Source organism: Haliaeetus albicilla, chromosome 19, assembly GCF_947461875.1.
Source record: "Haliaeetus albicilla chromosome 19, bHalAlb1.1, whole genome shotgun sequence".
Classification (NCBI taxonomy): domain Eukaryota; kingdom Metazoa; phylum Chordata; class Aves; order Accipitriformes; family Accipitridae; genus Haliaeetus; species Haliaeetus albicilla.
The window spans coordinates 2,308,005-2,330,385 of record NC_091501.1 but is presented as its reverse complement, the minus strand read 5'-3'; the positions used below and the strand labels follow the sequence as shown (position 1 = coordinate 2,330,385).

General features: G+C 53.0%; 3 protein-coding genes across 3 annotated transcripts; 1 reads left to right on the top strand and 2 right to left on the bottom strand.

The window, feature by feature from the left end:
• Positions 1-416: 416 nt before the first annotated feature.
• On the bottom strand, positions 417-4,081 carry C19H22orf23 (chromosome 19 C22orf23 homolog; the record flags this gene model as incomplete). Its single annotated transcript, XM_069807042.1, has 6 exons — positions 417-758; positions 1,067-1,167; positions 2,354-2,488; positions 2,963-3,148; positions 3,464-3,526; positions 3,808-4,081. Coding segments are annotated over 6 exons (864 nt in total), but the record flags the coding sequence as incomplete, so codon positions are not given.
• Positions 3,942-8,097, top strand: POLR2F (RNA polymerase II, I and III subunit F). Its single transcript, XM_069807275.1, has 5 exons — positions 3,942-4,103; positions 4,197-4,266; positions 4,421-4,551; positions 6,148-6,219; positions 7,904-8,097. The coding sequence occupies exons 1-5, from the start codon at positions 4,084-4,086 to the stop codon at positions 7,992-7,994; spliced, it is 384 nt and encodes a 127-aa protein (XP_069663376.1). The 5' UTR covers positions 3,942-4,083; the 3' UTR covers positions 7,995-8,097.
• A 3,167-nt stretch (positions 8,098-11,264) lies between these two features.
• On the bottom strand, positions 11,265-22,180 carry SOX10 (SRY-box transcription factor 10). Its single transcript, XM_069807274.1, has 4 exons — positions 21,942-22,180; positions 20,293-20,751; positions 14,164-14,429; positions 11,265-13,765 (listed from the first exon to the last, which is right to left on the bottom strand). The coding sequence occupies exons 2-4, from the start codon at positions 20,700-20,702 to the stop codon at positions 13,050-13,052; spliced, it is 1,392 nt and encodes a 463-aa protein (XP_069663375.1). The 5' UTR covers positions 20,703-20,751; positions 21,942-22,180; the 3' UTR covers positions 11,265-13,049.
• Between the last annotated feature and the right edge of the window lie 201 nt (positions 22,181-22,381).

Sequence of the window (22,381 nt, the reverse complement as noted above, 5' to 3'; positions counted from 1 at the left end):
CAGCAAGCCAGCAGCAAAAAGCAGCATGCGCTGGGCTGAAATCCCCTCTCCCTCCTCAGTACAGCTGTGTTCCCTGAGCGCCTGCCCATTTCAGCTGCCGCTGAGAAGTTTGCTGATGATGCACACAGTCACGCTGACCTGCAGCAATGCCGGAGGCTCGTTGTTTGCGCAAGGCCACGCGGCTGCATCTTCCTCCCTGCCGTCTGCCAGCACAGCCGATCCCAGAGTCGTGGGGGCAGGAAGGGGTCACAGATGTGGGTGGCAACACGAGTGTTAGCATCATGTCAGGAGAAACCTCCACTTCTGGGTGGATGGAAAAGAAGTGACATTTTTATCGATGGGTCGCTGTACTCTGAAGCACTGCATAAACAAAGGGAGGCTCTGCTTTGTCATGTTTCAGTAGCCACTGCTGTGTGGTTTTGTCTCTTTTAATATCGTTAAGAAAGAAGGGATCCGGTGCATGGGTAGGTGATTTTACAACAGCTTTCTTCTGTCACCAGTTATGTACCGATTGCTCCTGCCTTCTGGCTTTAGGCAACAGGTGGTGCTGCCCCCTCTTCGGGCACAGGCACAGACAGAGCCCTTGAGACTCCAATGCCAAGAGTCTGGGAAGAAGAGGTGGGAACAAATTGCACTTGTGTTTTTCCCTCGGCCTAGTTGGGGGGATCGGATTTGTTCCCACCAGGGAAGTCTTTTGTCATGATCTCTTTCATTTCCTCACTTCTCTTCTTGTCAATGATCTCCATCTCACGCATTTTCTGCAAAGTACAAAGGGGAAGGGCTGAACAGGGAGAAAGCCAGCAGCTTTTTTTTTTTTTTTCTTCTTTTGCCAGTCCCAAGAACAAAAGTTCTATTTCCCTGATTAAGTTACACGCAGAGATAGAAAGGCTAAAAACCTCTAATTCACATTCCCCAAATTCACACCTGTCCTGTGCCATGAAGGGAAACACTCAGTTCTCTGCCCCCTTACCCCTTGGGTGTCGGAGGAGAGTCTGCTTTAAGGTCTTGGACACTAGGGATGCCTTCCATGTACTGTACGACCAGTGCTGCCAGGGCCCTTGCATACCTGTGAGATTTCAGTGAGGACAATCCTTTGATACTTCTTGCCCTGTCCTAGAGCTTCCATCTCTGCCAGGAATTCCCTCCTCTCCTGAATTTCATTCACCACTGACGGATAAGAGAAAACATTGTGGAAACAGGATTTGACCAAAAAGCAAGAAAACATCTTTCTGTCTGGATCTGAACTCCCAATTTCCTAGCTCTGCTTGAACGGCGGTCCCACCAGGGGAAGGGTGATGTCTGCTCTAACACTCGTCTCGTGCATGCCATCAAAATACCTCAGTAGTCCCTTCCGCAAAGGGAAATGTCCCCCCTGCCCATCTTCTTGCCACCTCCCATCTTGCTGGAATGGTGACTTTCTAGTTTAATTTGTACAGACAATTCTCTGTTGCCTGTGAGCAATTTAACCAGACTGTGGATGGAAACAGAACCTGCTTAAAGCTGTTGAGGTTTGTTAGTTGCCATGCATCACCCGGTGACCGCAACCATCTCTGGTCCCAGGACCAGCACAGGCACGAGCGTTAGCTGCCGCTTTGCAGCACAGACCTGCAGCCAGCTGGTGCAAATCTTGCCACAGTACAAAGTACATGGGTATCTCAGATGTGTCAAGGACAGCACTCAGCTTGCAACACGTTTTAGAGGATACAAAGCATGCATGAAGCCAGCTGCGCTGGCTTCCCTGCAGCAGGGACCAAAGCACCCCTCCTGTACACGTTATTCTAGCGTTGTCCATCTTTGTGCTGCCCTCACTAGCGAAGGGCCAGCTGGGGTGTACACACACATTGAAGATTCAAGCACAGAGAGGTATTAGGTGGGGTTTTGCCATCCCAGAATACTCTGCAGGCCAAAGTCCCTCACTGCTTAAAATTCTGCTTGACATTTAAGCTTTCCTAGTGTAACTGCTCTGATCTTGGAGCGAAAGAAAACAGAGCCCAAACCATGGTCAGGTTGGCAAGTGTCCTAGTCTATGTTGAGTTACGCTGGCTGGAAAAAGGACCTGCAGTACCTGGGCTTCCCGCCCAAGTCACCCTGCGCGTCCCCAGGGGATTTCCCCGCCAGCGGAATTCATTTTGTGCAGGCAGCCCAGGGAGCTTGCATCTGCCAGCAAACCTCTGCAGGGTAAGCTCTGCGAGGACGGCTGGATCACAAAGTCAGAGCAGCCAGTCCTTTCTCTTGGAAACTGGGCTTTGTGCCTCCTTCCACAACGGGCTTCAGGTTACCGGCAACATGGCCTGCCACCCCAGCCCTTCCCAGGCTTCCTGCCTGCCTTCCTCCGGGCTACGTGAAGACGTACATTCTTCAAACCGGTCAGGCTCAGGTATCTCCTCTTCCTTTGTCTGACCCTGGATCTGCTTCACCTTGTGCTCCACCACATCCTTCCCTGTTGCTAAGATGTTTTGGAGCCTTTGCTTCTCCTTTTCCAAATCTCCTGTGAATGCCAAGGGGAAAAAAAATTATTATCAGCCTGTCTCCTCAGAGAGGAGCCTGGCCACACCGCTTCCCTGCTAACGATGCCAGAGGAAGCGTTACGTTAACAACAGCCCAGTCTGAACTGCGCAAGCACTGCACAGGCATACAGAGCCAACCAAACTGACATCAGAGGTTTGATTCACATTTATAAACTAGAAAATTACACAGCGTTCCCCTCTTACGCAAGGGCTGCGTGAGTCCCTGTTGCCTGTCACCCTCCCAGCCAGTGGGCAGAAGTCAGCGAGTGCTTACAGTAGATGTTCCCTCAGACATCCATTCTTAAAGCATCTTTGAAGACAGAAAATGTGAGGACGAAGAGCAATTAAGACACTCCCTGCCGCTACTGAGATTGCAGGCAGGGGATGGATGTAAGGGGAAGAGAAGGAGCGGGCGGTGGCGTTTATTTATTTATTAGCGGTGTTTGCTGACTTACGCCTCGCCCGTGGCTTGAATTTCTCTCGGGTGTAGGCATCTCCTGCCTGGCAAACCTCGGCAGGTCGGAGATGTGGTTTCGCCGAAAGCCTGCATGGCTGACAAACTGGCAGGAAGAAAGCAGGCGCTGCAGGCGCTGGCTCTTTGCTGGATGTGGGGTGACACTGGAGGGGCAGGGTGTCTCCTCCTGGAGAACAAACCAAAAATAACGGTAGGTCAGATAAGAGAGAAGCCGGGGTGGATAGCCCCAAGCTACCGCTGGCAGCAGATCTGCCTGTTGATCCACCGTAGCACTGCAAGCGAAGACCCCAGGAGTGCCACAGACGTCCGTGCTGGTTGTTGGTGTGCGCTGACACGAGACACGCTTGCCGTTCAAGTCACGCCATCACGTCCCGTTCCCTGGATGACCCCTGGGGACACCTTGCTCCCGGACATCCCCGTGTTTTTGGGCAAACGCCGCTGCCTCAAGGTGGGACATGAAGGCGAGAGGGCCGTCACTCACGTTTCACGCGGTCCATCAGGTATCGCCTCTGGAAAGGCGTCAGCTTCGATTCCTCCATCATCGCTGAAAAACATGACGTCTACCTGAAGACGGCAGCGGGAAGGGGCCGGGGAACCGGCACCGGGGCCATCCTCCCCCCCGCTCCCTCTCCCCACCTCACGACCCAAACCCAAAGGGGAAGATGGAGGTTTAGAAGACTCAGGCCGCCCGGTTCCCCCGGGGTTGGACGCGGGTTCCTCCCCCGCGGCGGGGGCAGGACCGGCCGGATCCCGGCGCTCCAGCGGTGAGCGGGGTACGGGGAGGCCGAACGGCCTGACCGGGCCTCAGCCCCGCTCCGCCGTTACCTCTCAGCAGCTCCCGGGTCGCCGGGCTGTACCGGGCTGGCCCGCCGCCGCCGCCGCCTCCCCCCGGCCCCGCCACCGCCGCTGCCGTCACGGGCGCTGGCGTCACGCCGCGGCGCTCCGACGTCTCCACAGCGACGAAGCGGCGACCCGGAAGGGAACGGAACGGAGGAGCGTCGCCCCGGTAACGGCGCCGCCGGGGCACTTCCGGTGGCGTCCCGGCGAGCCCCCGGAAGTGGTTCTTACTTCCGGCGGGCAGGAAGGCGGCGAGGAGGCAACATGTCTGACAACGAGGACAAGTGAGGCCGGGGGTGGGAAGCGGGGGGGGGGGGGACGGGCGTCGGGTCGGGGGCGGCCCGGCTCGGTGTTCGACGTCCGTTTTCCTCCTGCAGCTTTGACGGGGACGACTTCGATGATGTGGAGGAGGATGAAGGCCTGGAGGACCTGGAGAACGCGGAGGAGGTGGGTGCCCCCGCGGGTCCACCGCGTCGGCCGGCCCGGGCGAGGCCTGGTTAGGCGGTGGTTGGGGCTAGGGAGGCCTCGGGGGGCTCAGCCAGCAGCGTGAGGCCTCGGTGGTGGGCGCAGCTGAGGTGCAGCACTGGTCTGCTTTCCCCAGGAGGGACAGGAGAACGTGGAAATCCTTCCCTCGGGAGAGCGGCAGCAGGCGAACCAGAAGCGGATCACTACCCCCTACATGACCAAATACGAGCGAGCCAGAGTCCTGGGCACTCGCGCCCTCCAGATAGCGTGAGTATTTCACTCCGTATCCCAAGCGTCACCACAGCTTCTCCTCCCTTCCCGCTGAAAGCTGCTTTCCTCCTTCCTTAAAAACTCCTGGATCTCATGTAATCCCTTAAACGACTGCTCCGCTTGCAGATCACCATCTTGGTCAGCACTGAAGCACAGGACTGTGTTGCTCTTCGTTGCCTGTGAAGTCTCTTGGCTCTTGCCTTGGCTGAGGCTGTGGTGCTTGTGCCTAGAGAGGGGAGTATTCAGGAGCTGCAGTGGACCTTTCCTAGGTCGCAGGCGAAATGAGTAGGGGATGTAGCAAGCTGATCCTGGTTTCTGTCTTTCATAAGGGAGCCAACATGGGCTGGAAAGCTGAGAACCGGTTTGTAAAAGCCAGTGTCGGAGGGAGGGGTGGGTGCTCCAGGACATCTTCAGTTGATACCACAGGGCTGTAGGAAGTGGGACTGGAGTAACCAACCCAAAATCTGTTTTAAGTGCAGTTGCATTGTGGCAAGCTGTAAGTTTTTTCAAGTATTTGGAATAGGAAGGCCTGATTTATAATAGGTAATAACACTTAAATTCTATTTTAAGAATGGCTGGCTGCTCTCAACTTCATCCATTTGCCTGTCTAGACTTGTTTTAATAATACATGTCAAAAAGTTCTGTGCTTTTTGAAAACCTGCCTTATGAGCGAGATTATTAGGCTGCATCAAGGTTTGTCTGAAAGCACATCTATGACTTTCATCTTGGTTATATCCACCCTTAAAATGATGTCTCTCCTCTACATCATTTAGAAGCTCGTAGGTGGTGATCAGATCTTTCCTTAATCATCGCTTTGCCAAGCTATTCTTTGCACAGTCTTCACTCTGTGAAGCTATTTTGTGCACTTCTGTCAACTGGTGGAAGGCCAGAAAAATGGGGGAGATGAGATGGACCCGTGCCAGGCCTTTAATCCAAAACACTCTGGCGCCTGGTTTTGCTTCACCTACAGATTCTGCCTTCAGTGCTGAACCTAGGCCAGCAGCAGCCCCCAGTGGCCTTATCCACGTGTAACATGAACTTTCTTTGCTGCCACTGTCTAATGGGCAGATGTCACCCATGTTTGCTCTGCTGTTACAACTCACTGCAAAATGCTTAATTTTTAATTCCTAGAGGTAGAGTGCATTGTAAATCCAGCCCCTCTCCTCCCCCCAAACAAAGCCTGGAAGGTGTGAGCAAATTGGAACGCAAGAGGTGTGTTGGAGTTGTGGGAGGCATGCTCATTTTACAGCATTTCCACCCTCTTCATTGGATTAATTTTAGAACCACTCTTTTCCTCACATTGAAGTACAGCAGAGGGTGACTAGGAGGGTGTAGCCAGCCCTTGAGCACCAGCTGGTCAGCAGAGGCTGAAGGATGGGGCAAGAAGAACATGCAAGTAAAAGCTCAGTCTGGAACCACTTGAGGGGAATTTTCTTCCTGAAGTGCATAAGAGAGCAAATCAGATTTGCCAAGGTAGTGTCCCACCCTCCTACTTCACTGGCCGTTGTGCAGGTGAATAGGTAGGCACGTGCTTAGCTGTTCTTTTTCCTTCTCTGTGCATTCACTCAAATGATTGTTGATGTTCTGTCCCAGGATGTGTGCCCCTGTGATGGTGGAGTTGGAAGGAGAGACGGACCCCTTGCTGATTGCCATGAAAGAACTCAAGTAAGTCCCAGGCTTTGGCAGGTGAGCGTATTGATTTCCATAAAGCCAGCAGTCCTCTCCTTGTCCCAGCATTTAGCAGCTTATTCCAACACAACTTGTCTTCCCCTGACAACAGTGAGCACTACAGTTGCCTTCCCTTTTTTTCACGTAGGGACTTCTCCACAGCTGCTCTCTCCCATCCTAGTTGCTCATACAAAGTACTGATGATTAGGAGTGCTCTGACCTGTTTTACTTTGGAGTCCAAGTGTTCTTTATTTCTATGATGAGAACCCAAGGTCCTCATCTTTCTGCAATTGGTTTAATTTCCTGAATGGAATTGATTCGAAGCAGCCATCTGAACAGACCAGTGTTCATATGAAGTGCTGGCAAAAAGTAAAATAAGGGTCAGGCTGATGGTGTGGAGACTCTGTTAAGAATGTTCTTTTCCTGCACCCTTGCACGCTTGGCTTACTGTGCTTGCAAGGGGGCCTGTCCCCTGCTTACAGAAAGATAAATCCTTTCTGACTGTAGCAGAGGCAGCTTTTGGATGACCACTTACAGGCCCCCCTTTCCACAGCAGAGCTCCCTGCTGGCCCACAGTTTGCCTGCACAGTCGGTGACCTAGATCACATGCAGGTATCCTTCAAGCAGAGCAACTGGACTCCGTGACTGATTAAATCCCTGTTCTTGAACTGAATTGTCCCTCTGCTCCCCAAGTTTCTCAGTGCATTGCTGTTGCTCTTGCAGATTTTATATCTATTACAGCTCCCTTTATTGTTGCCAAAAGCTCCTTAGGTCACGTTCCTCTCAGATCTCCAAGCTCAGACTGAATTGCTTCTGGTCACTGTCTGAGCATGAGCTCTAGAAAGTAAGTCAGGGTGTGACAAAGTATAGTGGCATCCTCTTCTGTGCCAAAATTTGGTTGTAATTCTTGGCATGAGGGAGCTATTTTGCTACTGGAAAAACAATGGCCCTGAATGTGATCATTAAAGAAGTTGTATTACTTTTCAAGTCTGATACGGTTGAAACCTGATGCCCTGGTTAGATTCCAGACTGCCTGATTACATGCTGCTGACTTAAATCTACTTCCATTAAGTTAAATTGTGTTCAGCGTTTTCTTGCTTTCTAATTGGAAGCACTGTTAGCAGATGCTGTGCTCCACCCCAGCTGTACCAGGTTTTGGTACCTGAATAGGCCCTATTTCATGTATCCTTAAAATGTAACTGATGCTCTCAGGGTGCAATATACTCTGTAAATACCAGTTTGTCTTGAAGGTTCTCAGAACTCTGCCACTTCTGTAGTGTCTTGTGGGGAAAAATCTTCCATCAAACAAGAAGTGGATTTGTTCTTCAAGTCCCTTGATTTATTTTTTTTTTTCCCTTTATCTGTGTTAGATGCTTGGTGTTGTCTCATAGCGGCTTCAGGTCACAGGGCTCAATTCCTGCAGTAGCAACAGAGGCCTGACCCTCTGTAGGTCGTTGGTTGTTCTAAGTCTAAGGGTGCTCATTGCTTTGCACCTACGAAAGAGAGCAGGTTGTTGGGACTTCCCTCTACCATCTAATACCAAATCACTGGTGCTACACAGATCTCTTAGTTAAACCTGATGAGCTTACCAAAGCCGCTAAGCACTTCAGTTCCCATTGCCTGCTGAAGTGGCATAGTGAAGGCTCTGGCATTTCTGTTCACCTTTCTGTCCTCCCTTCAGAGCACGCAAGATCCCCATAATCATCCGTCGTTACCTACCAGATGGGAGCTATGAAGACTGGGGTGTGGATGAGTTAATTATCACAGACTGATCTGCCTCCAGCCATTGTTTTGGTTCTTTCCTTCTCCAGAGATGTTTCTATTTTTGTTTATATTTGTGTAAATAAATTATAAACCTCCCCATTTTAAGTTAAATGTGTTTGGGTTTGTTTTTTTTTCCTCCCACCTTCTCTTTCATCTCAGTCCTACATGCCCAAGAGAATTTCTTACTTCTCTCTACCAGCTTCATCATTATTCTTTCTTTCTGTGTCATGGGCTGTATTGGTAAGGTTAGGGAGCCAAATGCCATGCTTTTCTTGCAGCTTTTTTTCACCTGTGAATGCCCTACCTTTTACCTAGGCTAAAGACTGCAGTAACTACCTCCTCCAGCACAGCTCCTCCCTGGTTGTAGGACCGATAGCCAATTAAACTCCTGCTGTACAAAAACACTCTTGCAGGTACTTTGGCTTCAGAAAGACTCCGGCCCTCCACCCCTGTCCCTTCTTAAAACGGGAGCGCTGAGACACCTCCATTGCTTCCCCCTAGACAGTCGGGCCTTTGTGCCCTGAGCAGGTTGCTGTGGAAACCCCCAATTTCCTCTCTGGCTGGGGCTGGCTATGGGGCTTCTCAGGAGTATCGTAGAGCAGCTCTCATCAAATCACCTATTGTTTCCCTGCTCCTGCTGCTTATCAGAAGTGGGGATCCCCTTTCAGTGGCACTGCCCCAGCCGGAAGAAGCGCAGTCGCCACTTACTGTCCCACCAGCTCGGCAGTTGTAGGTTGTCGCTGCGCTTGTTACTCGTACAGCTGTTCTCTGACATGCGGTGGAACTGATGGTGCTGGGGGTGTGGGTGCTCTCCAGCCATCTCAGTTGTACGTACTCTGGTGATTCTTATGGTGGCACAACAGTAGTTAAATCCTAGAGTCCTGTAATCTGTAGCGTGATGAAAGATCAGTCATTTGTCCCCTTCAGCTACCTGCACTCTCACCTCAGATGCGCGGGGAGGTTACATGCTCAAGTCAGGAGTTGGGGGGATGCATTACAATCTGCAAGGGCTTCCAGCTAGCCACTACCAAGTTTTCATTTCTTGATCTGTGTGCTCCAAGGTTCTTGCTCTGTATGAGGAAGATCTGAGCTTTTGGGCAGAACACACCGAGTCTTTCTCAATTATGTTATTAAAAAGTGCTCTCGGAATTTTTATTGTCTTTTTTCTGAAGAAAAGAAGGGGGAAGGTGCACCTAACCTGTGGGTTCTGCTTTACGTTAATTTTTCTCTTTACACTAAGTCCAGGAAGAGTATTTCTAACTAGTTTGTGTTAAAGCTCGTGCTTATATATAAAGTGTGCATTCCCCATGCTGTATGTGTGGTCGGTGCCTGCACATGAGCATCCATGTCCCAAAGGGAGTTTATATCCACCTGCCTGAGAACTCGGCTCATATAACCAACCATGAATGTCATTCTCTTACTGCTCCCTGTAAAAGCACCGGTCCATCCTTCCTCTGTTGGTGTGTACAGGAGGGGCTGGTTTTGGAGGTGATAATGCAAGAGCTGAATGGGGTCGCTGGGCGAAATGACAGGTCAAAGGGAATGTGGAGGCACTTGCAGGTGTGGGAAGGGGGTTGACTGTGAGGAACACAAACGCTTCCTGGTCCAGGCCATCCTTACTAAGAAAAGGTTAATTTGCAGCACTGTGGCCTTCAGCCTTCTCCCCCCACCCTCCATGGAATCCTTTAATCACGTTGGTGCGGTGAAATTTCAGCCCTGAAATGGTGCCTTTGTGCAATCGTTTTGGCGTCCGCCATGGAGGCGGGGGTCGTTTTCTTGTCCTTTTTTTTTTATTTTTTTAAATGGCTTCTTTGTTCCCTACCCGCCTCCCCTCCCCAGCCTTGCATCTGTATCAGATACGATTAAAGGGATAGGGAAGGATGCCGGGCCAGCTCCTGCTAGGCTGCAGGACGAGTGGTTAACCCCTCTGTTACCAGCGACATTCTCAGTCCTGTCTCTGTTGTGAGGACCCTCCTAGATGAGAGGAGGCATCCCCTTCCCCTAGAGAATGGTTGAGGCAGAGCCCACTCGCTTTCTTAATTTGCTTTTTGAAGAGCTGGAGAAGGGTAGTTGTGTGTGGTTAAGAACTTTCTTCTCCCGCTCTTCTGTTCGCCCGCACCATGTCCCTTCTCTCTTCCACCCCTGTGATCAGCTCTCCTACCCCTAACTCCACCATGGCTTCCCTTCTTCCCCACACACGCTCCTGAGCTGCTCAGCAGTGCATAGTTCCCTTCTGGACTCTTCCCACAGCCTGTAATTTGGGGTAGTGATTCTCCTCCTCTCCAGTGAATGACCACAGTGCTACTTTGCATGGAGCTCTTCAGCTGGCATCACCACTGTTAGATCCATTAAGCCATTCTGCTGATGATGCTCTTGGCCCTATACCGGACTTCATCCAAATAGTGCTGTGAGTTTTAAAAAGCTTTGAACGTGTTCCACAGTTCCTAGACATCCTGCTTATGCTACTCACCCATAAAGCGTTTGGTGAACACAAACTCACTGGATCGATCACATGCATCAGCCTTGAAACCCTGTGGAATCAATTTGTAATTGTTGTGGAGTCTCTGTGTTAACTGGGATCCTACCTTGCTAGCATTGGCCTTGAGAGATGTTCTTAAGCAGACCGATACCTGCTGTACATCTTCTTTCCAAACATCTTGAGATAGCCTCCCAGGACCTGACTGCACCCAGGATGTCTTCTTCAACAAGTAAGAAGGTGTATACATCTATTCTCGAATATACTGTCTGTGTGTGAGTGTTTGTATTTAGGTTCTTGCTTGTGGAAAGCAAGAGGTCCGGGGGGGGAGAGTTTCTACAGAGAGACTAATGGTTGCTTCCAAAATATGTAAGTTTGTGTATGTGGGGAAGTTTTTTTTTGAAGGTACATCATCTGCCACCTGGTGATGAGGAACCAAGACTAGAAACCCCACGTTCCTATTCTGGAGAGCATTAACAATCACACTAAGAAATTCTTGGGTGAAGCACGTGCAAAATGGTGCTCTTAATTGCACATGCTGAATCTTAGCTGGAGGACAGAAGTCAGTGTTACTACATTTCTTGCTGAAGAAATGACTGCAGCTGGGGTGGGAACAGAAGATGAGTTTCATCTCTGTGAAGGAGTCAGGTAAGCCAGTCAGAGTTCTGCCTGTGTCCTGTTCATGACAGGCAGAGGAAGGCTGTGCACGGGATCTGTGTGGTGGTGGTGTGACCCATCATACACTTCCTGGGGGAAAAAAACCAGAGACTTGCAGGAAAGAGGTCAAAAAAACCCAGACACATGAAAATGAAACTTTTAAGTTTATTATTCCATATGTTTAATGCAGAGTTAATGGTGCTAGGACAGCATAGAGACTGGGGAAAGGGAGGTGGGGGCGGAAGGTGCTACTTGCATAAATAAGGGGACAGGGCTGGAAGAGGTTACATGCGTACACGGAGCAAACATTCTACATGGTCTTTTCGGACACCACAAGGATAAGTCATCCATAGCTAAGGGAGGCAGGAAGGGCATCTGACAGTCGTATCAGCAGAGGGATACAGCGGCACCGATCAAGTCCATGTTTGGTCAAAGTATTTTGTCTTTCTAGACTGGAATATCCATTGGAAGGTCCCACAACACGTCTCTGTGATCAGTTGCCAGGGGTCATCTTTTCCTGCAGCAACTTTTTTGCCAGTTCACTCCCTGGCGTGACAAACCACCCCAATCCTGGAGGTGACAAAGGAGAAGTAAGCAGTCTGTCCTCAGGTGTTGGGCTGAAAAAAGGAGGTTGATCTGACTGTGAGAGCTGGTCGCTTCCAGTTTGAAACCCAAGGGGGAAAACAAATTCCTTTGCACCTAAATAGGCTTTTTTTCTTTACACTCATCCAAGATTGGCTGCGTATCTACCTCGCGTAAAGCCACTGGAGTATCTTTCCGTCCTCAGCGTAGGTAGGAGGGGAGGTGTTGACTGACTGGAAGACATGATGAACAAACAAGCAGGGGTGCACACCCCATCAGCCTCAGTTTGGAGTGGGGCTTCAAAGAGAGTATTGGGTTCAACTTGGGGTGTTGTCAAGTGCATAGTAGCTTTCTTGGTGCCTCTTCGTTTCAGGCAGGCACAGTCAGAAATGGAAGAGCAAGGGCCAAGTTTGCTCCGAGGTTGTTTGGGATACTGAAGAGATTAGAAAAGACTGAGATGCCAGAAATGCCAGACATAAATGAACAATATAGAGTAACTGTAAGACAGGAGGATTCACCCACAGCACCTTAATGATTCATTGGCCCTTCCCCACCTCTCTTGCACCTCCATACATGAATACGCATGTGCACACAGGCTGTGATATGAGTAACACTAAGACCAACAATGCGGTTCCTGAGTCCTATGTGTTGTTCAGGCGAGCCTTAAAATCTCTGTGCAGGAAAGAGTGTGGGTTTAAGCAGAGACAGGATGGAGAGGAGAGGCGGGGAGAAAAGCTAGGATGCAGCTGTGGGAATCAGCAGGGAAGCAAGCGTAGGTTGGTCTTCCAACGGGGTTCAAGATTCATGCATGTGTGAATCTTAGGCAGGACTGCTGCACGACGCTGATCGCAAGGAAGCCAGCCGTGCCATCCTCCCTACTACTCCTCCCATAACATGTTCACCAAGGCTGAGCAACCACCTTTCACCCGCAGCAGGTGACAAAGTGTTGGCCATTGCGGCCTGTTGGAAACACTTGCTAACTCCCTGGAGCAGTTTGGGGAGGGGAAGGAAAGGACGGTCTCTCTCATCGTACAGTCCAGGGTGCGCACAACGAAACCCACCACGGACCAGTCACTCCATGTCTAGAATCCTCCTCATCTAGAAGGCCAATAAGGTGTCGCAAGCCAGTCGCGTGGCCTGCGTGAAATTGGTAAAGGGCGAAAGGACGAAAAACCTTCCTCTAGGCGGGTGAGCCAGCGATAGCCGGGGTCAAGAAAGGCACTTCTGTATACTCAGTGGGTTCTGGTGGCTGGATGGCACTGAGTGACCTCGGAGTTCGGAGGCTCTTCTGCCTGTGCTGATTCTTCGGAGCCTTTCCGTCGCTGCTTCGGTCACCGTTCCCCATTCCCTACGGTCTGGAGAGAGTCGTATACACGGGCTGTTCCCAATGTGTGGGGCTGTGGGACTGTGGCACAGAGGGTGCAGGGTCAGAGATGGCAGTGTAAAGGGGACGTTGGGAAGGTCCCATATAGGAGAAGGCAGAGTAGAGGCCGGAGGCTTGGGTGGAATGGCTGTAGTAGGGTCCCGAGGGCTGGTGGTCCGGGTAGTCAAACTGCGGCCTGGAGATGGAGGGGAAGGCCGAACCGTAGTGGGGCAGACTCAGGGACGTGTACGCTATCTGGGAGGTGGAGGGCTGGTCGGTGTAATGACCTCCAGGGGCGGACCCCTCCGTTTTCACCTGGGCCTTGGAGTCTACCACCGATGAGGTGGCAGTGGACAAGGAGACTCCATGCTGCTTGGAGATCCAGGCAGAGTGTCCGCTGGCCGCAGCCAGGGCGCTCCCGAGGCCGTAGCCAGCAGCTGCCGCTGCCGCGTAGCCCCCAACATGGCCTGGGTGGCCGGCGTGTCCGTTGGGCGGCAGGTATTGGTCGAATTCATTGACGTCAAAGGTCTCCATGTTGGACATCACTTCGTGGCTGATCTCCCCGATGTCCACGTTGCCAAAGTCAATGTGTGGCTTTCCCCCTTCCCCCAAGGAACGCCCTTCTCGCTTGGAGTCGGCTTTGCCTGCCTGCAGCTCCGTCTTAGGGGTGGTAGGAGGTGTGGGGGGCCCGTGGCTCTGACCTGCAACGTGAAAAACATTTTGAGGAGGAAAAAGAGAGAAGAAGTGAGTTAATGCTTTATGCCTGGCTTTACACAGCCCAGCTCTGCTCCTCCCAGTATGCCAGCAGCTGTTTGGCTGGAGACTTCAGTGGAGGGAGAGAGAAATAGCCAGCCAAAACCAAACCTTTTTATATCATCTTGTGGTAAAAGAGGGAGGGTGCAACAATACCTTGCCTGACCAGAGGAATGCAAGTGCCCGTGAAACTCGGGCATGTCCTTACACTGCTGGCTCCAGCAGAGTTGGGTCACAGGCAAGGTGTGAGCCACATCGCTAAGGCTTTCACCGTGATGACTTGTCTTTTTTGAGCCTCCGAGTTGGCTGTAACCTGTCAGTAGGTTCACGGAGACCTGGCACTCACCTGAGGAGTGTTCCGGATGACCGTCAGACATGGGCGACCCTTCGCCGGGATGCCTGTGATCCAGGTGGGCATTCTTGTAGTGGGCTTGGATGGCGGCAGCCCCGCCAGCCTCCCCCTCCACCTGGCCTTCGCCCTCGCCCTGCGTGGCCTTGCCGTTTTTCCGCCGGCGGGGCTGGTACTTGTAATCGGGATGGTCCTTCTTGTGCTGCATCCTCAGCCTCTCCGCCTCTTCGATAAAGGGCCGCTTGTCGCTTTCGTTCAACAGCCTGCAGAGGCCAAGGTGGTAAAGGAGAGAAGAGGGGAAGGAGAAGGGCAGGTATGTCAGAAAAAAACCACCTATACACAGCATCGTGGGACACAGCATGTAAATCCAGATGTCAGGGTGTTGTCCCATTGAGGGTATTTCCCAGAACAACAGGGAGAGCTTGGAAGTGTTTCAGTGGAGACAGCAATGTTTTCCTCCTCCTCATTAATTATTAAGCCCTGACATTGTTTAGTGCCAGCGCTGGGTCCCCCTTCCCTGGCTGTGTGATGTGTCTCACCTCAGTAAGTTCAACGCTCTCTTACATTGTCCAAAGGCAAAGCACAGTCTTTCATAGCCGTGTAAAATAAGGCTGGACAAGCTGCTTTCAAAGACTTTGGGCAGATTGAGGGCAGTTGGGATCATCCTTCAGACTAAAGCAGTGTGGCACACCCTTGCTACCTGTAGTGCTGCCTCCCACATGTCTCTTGCTCTTCCCCAGACTGTATTTATTCCAGTTTAACCTCCCACCCTTCCACAGGCTCTGCTCCAGGTTTGGAGCTCTATTGAGCACAAGTGTCAGCAATTGGTGTTGGCTCCACAGTACCCATGTTGCTGCGTGGAGTTTGCATCTTACAATATCCTAGAAGGGAATTAAAGAAAATTTGGAACAGGGGGAAGCAGTGTATTCTGCTGTTCCTGGGGCTCCTGCTCACCTTAGACATGGATAATGCAAAAGGCTGAAGCACAAAGGACCAGCCCTTCTTGAACTTAGCCAAGCAGTTGTAAAAAATTTAGCTGCTACATTGCTAGCCTTGTAGAAATAGATGAGCTTTGGTCTCTGGATGAAAGGCACTGCAGAAGTGTAAGCTCCTTCTCTGTATTCCTGCCAGATCATGGGCTGCTCTAGTTAAGATAGGCTCTCTGAGGAAATGGTGCAGTGTGCGGGCAGGATGGCTCAGAGCATCTGAAGATGAGATCAGCCTCATTACTCAAGCCTTTAGCAGCATCTCGGCTGGAAGCACTTCAGTTTCATTTTATGATTTTTCCCCTCAAATATTCTTGTGACTCACAGTCATCCTGCTTCCAACCAGAAACCAGTGGTCTCAGAAGGGACCAGTCTTTGCATGACTTGCAACTCCAGCAGCCGTTAGGAATGGCAGGGCTCCCAAAGGGCAAAAAATACTCCATTTATGAGACGTCCATGACTTCTTCTCCCCAACAAAAGAACTACCTAGCGATGAGGCTGTGCCAGCACCTTGGTACCTCCGAATCCCTTAGCTCTAAAATGCTAGGCTGTTAGGCTGTTAAGCGGTAGGCACTGAGGAAGATACAAAGGCCTGAACTGGCCTGAAAAACTGAAGATGAAGAGAAGGCACGGCTCAAAGAGCACACAGATAAATCTGCTGGGGATCAAAGGGGTTGCCAGCAAGTAACAGGTCAGTTCCTAAGCACCCCTTTTACCCCTGCTCCTTGTGCATCCCCTCGGCTGGCAGCCAGAAGGTGTATGGCACGGGCTGGAGCCTGTTACGGTGCTGACCTGGGTTCACTCCAGGCAGCCCGAGCAGGTCGCGGCCGCACACCACATTCCTCCACTGCCTTAATCCCGGAGATTAAAGCAACTGAGCCACTGTGAATCCAACACCAGCTTTCCTGTCTCCCTCCCACCACCGTACACCATGCTCACACATCCTGGAGGGGTCTAATCCCTCAGCCTGTGCTGCTCCACATGGACTTCCAAGGGGTCCAAAGGGATGGCATGGCTAACCCTTGTAGGCATCGTGGACTGGGAGGCGACCTTGCCTTGGCAAAACCTTCATCCTTGCAAAACGCCCCATCTCCACAGGAGATGGAGAGTAGAGGCAAAACCTGCAGCCTTGCAACCCAGGGCACTTCACTACAAGGCAGCCAGGCTCCGGCGTCCCTGCACTCCCAGCCCAGATGGTGCTAAAGTTAATAAGATGCTGCGGTTGGGAATGAAAGGTCTCTTTCTATGTGGGCCCCTCAGCCTCCCAGATCCATCTCGTGGATGGCGTGAACCAGAGCCACTCGAGGCTATGCAGGGGTCAGATCCCTGCCCTCTGAGCTATGCCTGAGTGCCTCACCTCCTCTCCCCTTGACAGCAGCCCATGGGCAGTGCCACCAGCAGGACAGCAGCAAGTCCACTCCCCGCGTCTTTGCCTTCTCCTTTCCAAAGCTGCCTGCTCCCTCCTCCCTCCCGCTGGGATCAGAGCTCAAATCGGCTTTAGCAAAGTGAAACTGGTGCGAGCAGGCAAAGGCCAGGAGATTTGGGGGGATTTGGATTTCACTTGCTTCCTGCCCTCCCCCTCCTGCCCCCCCACACTCCCCAGGCCATAATGCAAAGGAATCTTGCACGGGCAGAGAAGTTATGGATCACAGAGCAAAGCCCTTCATGGGGCTTAACCGAGCCCTCGCCACCCTCCCCGACACCGAATGCTCACCCCCCGAGCCAGGGGAGAGGGGCAAGCACCCAGCGCTCCGCTCCGGGGGGGGGAGAAAGAAGGGCTAAAATCTTCCTGCTCGCCTCTTGCAGCCTCCCCTTCTGTCGCTTGGCATTGCACCGCGCTGCGTGCTGGGCGACTGGGTCGGCGGCCAGAGGCCTGATCCTGTGCCGGGACTCAGCTGCCGATGAGTCAGTGCGGTGATAGGGTTGGGCATCGGGGCTGATGCAAGGCAAGGGAGCAGAAAGCTGCCAGGCGAGCTCTGCTACATGTCCACGGTCCCGGATTTTGTGGGCATGACCCTATTCCCTGGGTGCTGCCACCCCCATGCAAAGATCCATCCGTCGGGTCCCCTCGCTCCTCCCTGCCGAGCCTTCCTCCCCTTCTTCCCATGCCTCGCTTGTTTTTGACCCTGGAGGTGGTGCTGGCTGGCATTTTGGCTGAGAGTCATGCCGACATTTTCAGCAGCTGGCCTCCATTTGAGAGCTGCTCCCTGTCCCACCCCATGGCAAGAAAGCAGCCAAGGTGCGATTTCATGACCGTCAAACACAGAAACACTCCATTCCTCCTTTCCAGTACATTCGGTTCATCGACTGCACCCTAAGTGGGTACAGACGGAGGGAGGTGGATGGGGCCATAAGCCCCCCTCAGCACCGTACTTGGGGCCAGGCGGGTAGTGTGGCCATCGGGGCATGTCCTGCAGCCCTTCCCAACGAGCGCTGGGACCCATGGAGGACATGGTGGTAGCACAGAGCCGGAGCAACCACCAGGCTTAAAAAAAAAAAAGCCCAGGCCATTGCAGCCCACTTTTGCAAAGGAGCATGTGGGACGGCACTGGGGTTATTGTTGAATCTGCTAGATGCCTTTCAAGATTTCCCAGCCTCTGCCGTCCCCACCCAGCGCCAATCGCTGGGGACGTGTTTGGTTTAATGGTGGTCTGCAGGCAGTCTCCGTGCTCACCAGCACTCGTCTCTCTCTGCCTGACGTGCCCTTTACCTGTACAAGCTCAGAGCAGCCCATGTGGAAACAAAAGTCACCCACATTTTCCAAAGCGACTAGCGATGTAGGCTGTAGCGTTTGGGTGGCCACCTTGTAAGGGTGCAGATACGCAAATGGCCAGGGCCCTTTGTAGGGACCCTCGTCAAATATTTGAGACTAAGCCATCCAGAGCAAAACCCGACTGCTCGCAGTTGTACCGACATGTAGGAGCTGTACCTTGGGGACGGCTTAGATGGGGGCAGTAGGAAACTCAGTGGAGGAAGACCCAACCGTACAGTGGCTGGAAGGGGAGGCTCAGGCTACTATCCTGCTAACCTTTGGGCCACCTCCCCTGGAGTTTTGTGGGCTGATATTTCCCCCCCCCAGCCTCACAAAAAGACACACATGTGGTCCTACCCAGGCCAGACACCGACTGCACCCCTAACCCAGCTTACTCTGCTGTACAGTCCCTGTAGGGGCTGACACGGCTTGGAGAGCCGCAGCCTGCACTAGGGACACTCGGAGAGATGTGTTCAAGCAAAGAAGCTGGGTGGCAAACCCAGCAGCACGCAACAACCCCAGGCCTGATCCTGTGAGCTTCTCTGGTGACCCATTCTCCCTGGCTGCACGGTGCCCATCGTCCAGCGGCAGCGTCCCCCCACTCTGAGTCCCATGCGGCCAACGGCGGGAGCCGTGCCTTGGGAGCAGGGAGACACTCGGATGCGTGAATGTGGCCACGGGGCTGTATCTCCCTGTGCTCTGAATGTGGTAAGTATGGAGGGTTTCCCTGCTCTGCTGTATTTTCAAGGAAAATGCAGTGTCTGGAGGGAGACCGTTGCTTTAAAATCTGGCAATATTTTGCAATAAAGGAACGATACCTTGAAATAACACTTTGGGAACAAAAAAGGTGGGTTTCCCCCACATGCGCACCCCTTCCAGCACAGCTTTACAATCCAGAGGCTGGCAGCAGAGTCCCAGGGGGGAGCAAGTGCTGTGGTAAAGGGAAGGGATGGCAGCGGGGAACAAAGCAGGAAAGAGCATCAGGTGAGACATCCACAATCACGCCCTGCCTTCACCTTCCCAGAGAAATCTCTTTGCTGGGGTTACACTGGACACTGATGGGTCGGGGTAGATGGGCTGACATAGCAGAGGGAGAAGCTAGTGCCTAAGGGCTCGGTTCCTTGCGAGCAAGGAGGTTTGAAGCCAGGAGGAGACCTCGGCATCAGCTGCTGGACGGGATGTGTTTTGCTTCTGCTTGGAAAAATGTTTCTTGGCCCACCCAAGGTTGAGGGCTTCCTCCACGAAATGCCGTTAGGGCAGGAGAGAGAAAGAGAGGGCCCGTTTGCATGAGCCTTGCTTTGCGTTGGTTGGTGTAAAAGGTGAGTGGGGGGACGGTGCTGGGGACTTGTGGCAGAAAGTGTTTGTAACAGGTTGATGGGGTTATTGGCAGAGACCGTCAGATGGGAAAGAAGTGGCACGGCCAGCCTGACACAGCTGGCTCAGGCACTTTCTGCGCACCCACAGGCTGGCTGCGATTAACTGGGGCAGCATGTCGGTCTGCCAGAGGAAGGAGGAGCGGGTTGGGGAAGGTACGTAAAGGACCCAGGGATCTGCACAAAGCCAAAATGAAAATGGTTGCAACAAACTGGTGGGGCCAGAAGGACGAGCGTGTGTGTGCTGGCGAGAAGGGAGGCTATCTCTCTGGGTGCAAAAAGAGTTGGGGCTGGTTTGAGCCAGCATGTTGCAAGAGAGCTTGCTAAGGCTGGGACTGTTGCAGGTCTCGTCCTTTCTGCTAAGCCTCAGCCCCCCTTTCTAGCAGGGGCTCTCCTTGTCCATCTCGCTGCACCTGCATGGCCTGCCAAAACTGGGACCGTCCTGGGAAGGATGGGTGCGGGGCTCTGGCCGCCTGGGTCCCTTCCCCTGACCTTCCTCCTCGGCCGTAACTTGGTTTCCCGCTTGCTCTGCAGCACTGTGCGGAAAATAACCCCTGTTGGCTTTGGGACCTGAGTTCAAACAGGCTTGAAGCACCCACCAGTGAGTTAAGCTGGATGGGGCTCAGCCCAGTTCCTGCTAGTGCACATCTTGGCCCAACAGAGAGGGTGAGCCAATAAAACAAGATCTCCCCTGGCAGTCAGGCAGGTGAGGACCAGGACGAGAGTGTCCCGGTCGGGAACAACAGAGGAAGTTAATGGGAAACATAGAAAGGGCTGCCGCCCAGGATGGAGGCGAGCTCTGCTGCGGAAGCCCTTCACTACGTCCGACCACCGCTCTTGCCCCAGTCACTGACTGTGCCTCCTGCGAGGGGGCTCCCCGCGGGGAAGAAAGTCCCCTCGAGGGACACCCCTTCCATCCCGCTAAGTCTCCATCCTTCCACGTGACCACACAGTCCTCTCCAGGACACCTCTGGACCTCAGCCCTCGTGCTCCCCCTCCGCCTGCCCGCTCTTACCTCCAGAGCTTCCCCAAGGTCTTACTGAGCTCAGCGTTGTGGAGGTGTGGGTACTGGTCAGCCAATTTCCTCCGGGCAGCCTGTGCCCAGACCATGAAGGCGTTCATGGGCCGCTTGACGTGGGGTTTGCTCTTGTTACTTCCATTGACCCGGACGGGCATGGGTACCAGGGTCCAGTCGTAGCCACTCAGCACCTGGCTGACGGCCTCACGGATGCACACCGGGAACTTGTCGTCGTCAGCCTCCGAGTCTTGCTGTTCCTTCTTGACCTTCCCCATCTCCCCATTCCCGGAGCCGGTGAGGTGCGGGGAGTTGTCTGATGCCATAGAGGGTCCTGGCGAGAGGCAGTGGTGGTCTTCAGAGCCCACCGGGCTCATCTCCACCTCCGAAAGGTCTTGGTCGTCAGCCATTGTTGCTCTTGAGCCCTCTCTCTCTTCCTTCTTGGTGTCCTTCTTCTCACTGGGGAGGGGAGGGAGGAGAGAAAAACAAAGGAAAGAAAGGAAAGAGAGGGGGAAAAGAGAGAAAAGGAGAAGCAACCACCAAATCTGAAAGGGACTCCAAGGTTTCTGAAGAGCTGACCACGAGACAGGGGCCACTCAATAAAAGCGCAAGCAAAGCAATTGCCATGCACACCACAAAACCCGTGATCGATGGGGGTGGGGATGGGTCGGGGCCCCTGATTAATTGAGATATCACTCCCTATCTCTGCCGTCGTCTGGAGCTGATGTGTGGAGGGGCCTACGGCAAGAGGGATAAGGGGGGTTGGGGACCTGAAAGGAGAGTGACATGGACCGTCCTGCCCGGGCGCAGCTCCCCAAAGGGAGCGGGATGGGGGGGATGGCCCCAAAACTTGGGTGGGGAAGTGCGCCTTTCTTTCGAAGACATGCGGTGAAATGCCAGCGCGGTGCTCAGGGGGAGGCGTGCGAGGGGGTGCGCTGGCACCATATCGATAAACCAGAAGAGATCTCTATCCCGGTTACTGGGGGAAGCTGAGCAGACGGCACCACCGGGCAGGGAACCAGCCCAGGGCCCTGGACCTGCACCCAGAGACCCTGATCCCGGCTGTGGGAAAGTGCCTCTGTGGGGACACCCCATCCCTCACCCTCCTCTCGCTGCTCGTAAACCAAAGACTTAAAATACATCCGCATTGCATCCCCAAACACACGCCTGTCTACGTATGCATGTACATATTCACATTCACACACATATATATATATATATATACACACAGATACAAACACAGACCAAGTTTAACTTTGAGACAAGCCAAGGCTTTGGGTTGCCTGCCCCACACACTCCTCCTCTGTCCTTCTGCCTGCAGTCACCTCTAAAAGTCCCTGCCACCATGCAGCAGTTCCCCCCTTGGAGAAAGAAACACTCTAAAAATAAAGGCCTCTCTATCCCCCCCATCCAGAAATAAAAAAAAAAAAAAAGAAGAAAGAAATTTAAAGAGAAAAAAAAGAAGTGATAGAAAAGCATGCCTCTGACTTAGCTGAAAAACAGCCAGCGCAGACCAAGGGCTGCTATCCCTCCAGTTTCAGAGGGTGACACAGACCCTTGCTGGGGAAATCGCAAAAAAAGTAAGAGAAAGTAAAGGGGGAAAAAAAAGCATGTGCACAGGCGAGCGAGCTCAGGTAGGAAAAACTTACGTTGCTGGCCGGTGTGCTGAGCGGATCCTGCGAGGGCTGCGATTTGTATCCCAATAGCCCCCCTGTTCTCCCTCCCAGCCCCGGCAGCGTCGGGGCGCACGGCACGGGGAGGCTCTCAGGCAAGTGCCATTCCTAGAGGGAGGCTTGGTTTTTACTAATACCCCAGCTGGATGTCTCTAGCTGGCTTTGCTGCTTAGCACCGGGGGAGGGAAGGGCGGAAGGTGGAGCCAAGCAGTCCTCAGAGCCAGAATACGGTCGGGGGACGGCGGGGAGGGGACGCGGGCAGCCCCCCACCCCACCTCAGCTGCCGGCACGTTCCCCGCTTTCCCCCGATGCCGGCTTCTTCACGAGAGCCGCCGGCGTTGGGCTGGTCTCGGCGGCGTGGCCGCCCCAGAGATGGTGCTGGAGGATTCAACCCTGGGGGGATTTGCGGTCTGGGG

What these genes read in the sequence shown, in the direction of transcription:
- POLR2F (XM_069807275.1), top strand. Translation starts at nt 4,084, where the DNA reads ATGTCTGACAACGAGGACAA. An exon ending in ACCTGGAGAACGCGGAGGAG is followed by an intron (nt 4,267 to 4,420) that starts GTGGGTGCCCCC and finishes TGCTTTCCCCAG; the next exon opens with GAGGGACAGGAGAACGTGGA. An exon ending in ACTCGCGCCCTCCAGATAGC is followed by an intron (nt 4,552 to 6,147) that starts GTGAGTATTTCA and finishes GTTCTGTCCCAG; the next exon opens with GATGTGTGCCCCTGTGATGG.
- SOX10 (XM_069807274.1), bottom strand. Translation starts at nt 20,702, where the DNA reads ATGGCTGACGACCAAGACCTTTCGGAGGTGGAGATGAGCCCGGTGGGC. An exon ending in ACCTTGGGGAAGCTCTGGAG is followed by an intron (nt 14,430 to 20,292) that starts GTAAGAGCGGGC and finishes TGGCCTCTGCAG; the next exon opens with GCTGTTGAACGAAAGCGACA. An exon ending in TCATCCGGAACACTCCTCAG is followed by an intron (nt 13,766 to 14,163) that starts GTGAGTGCCAGG and finishes TTCACGTTGCAG; the next exon opens with GTCAGAGCCACGGGCCCCCC.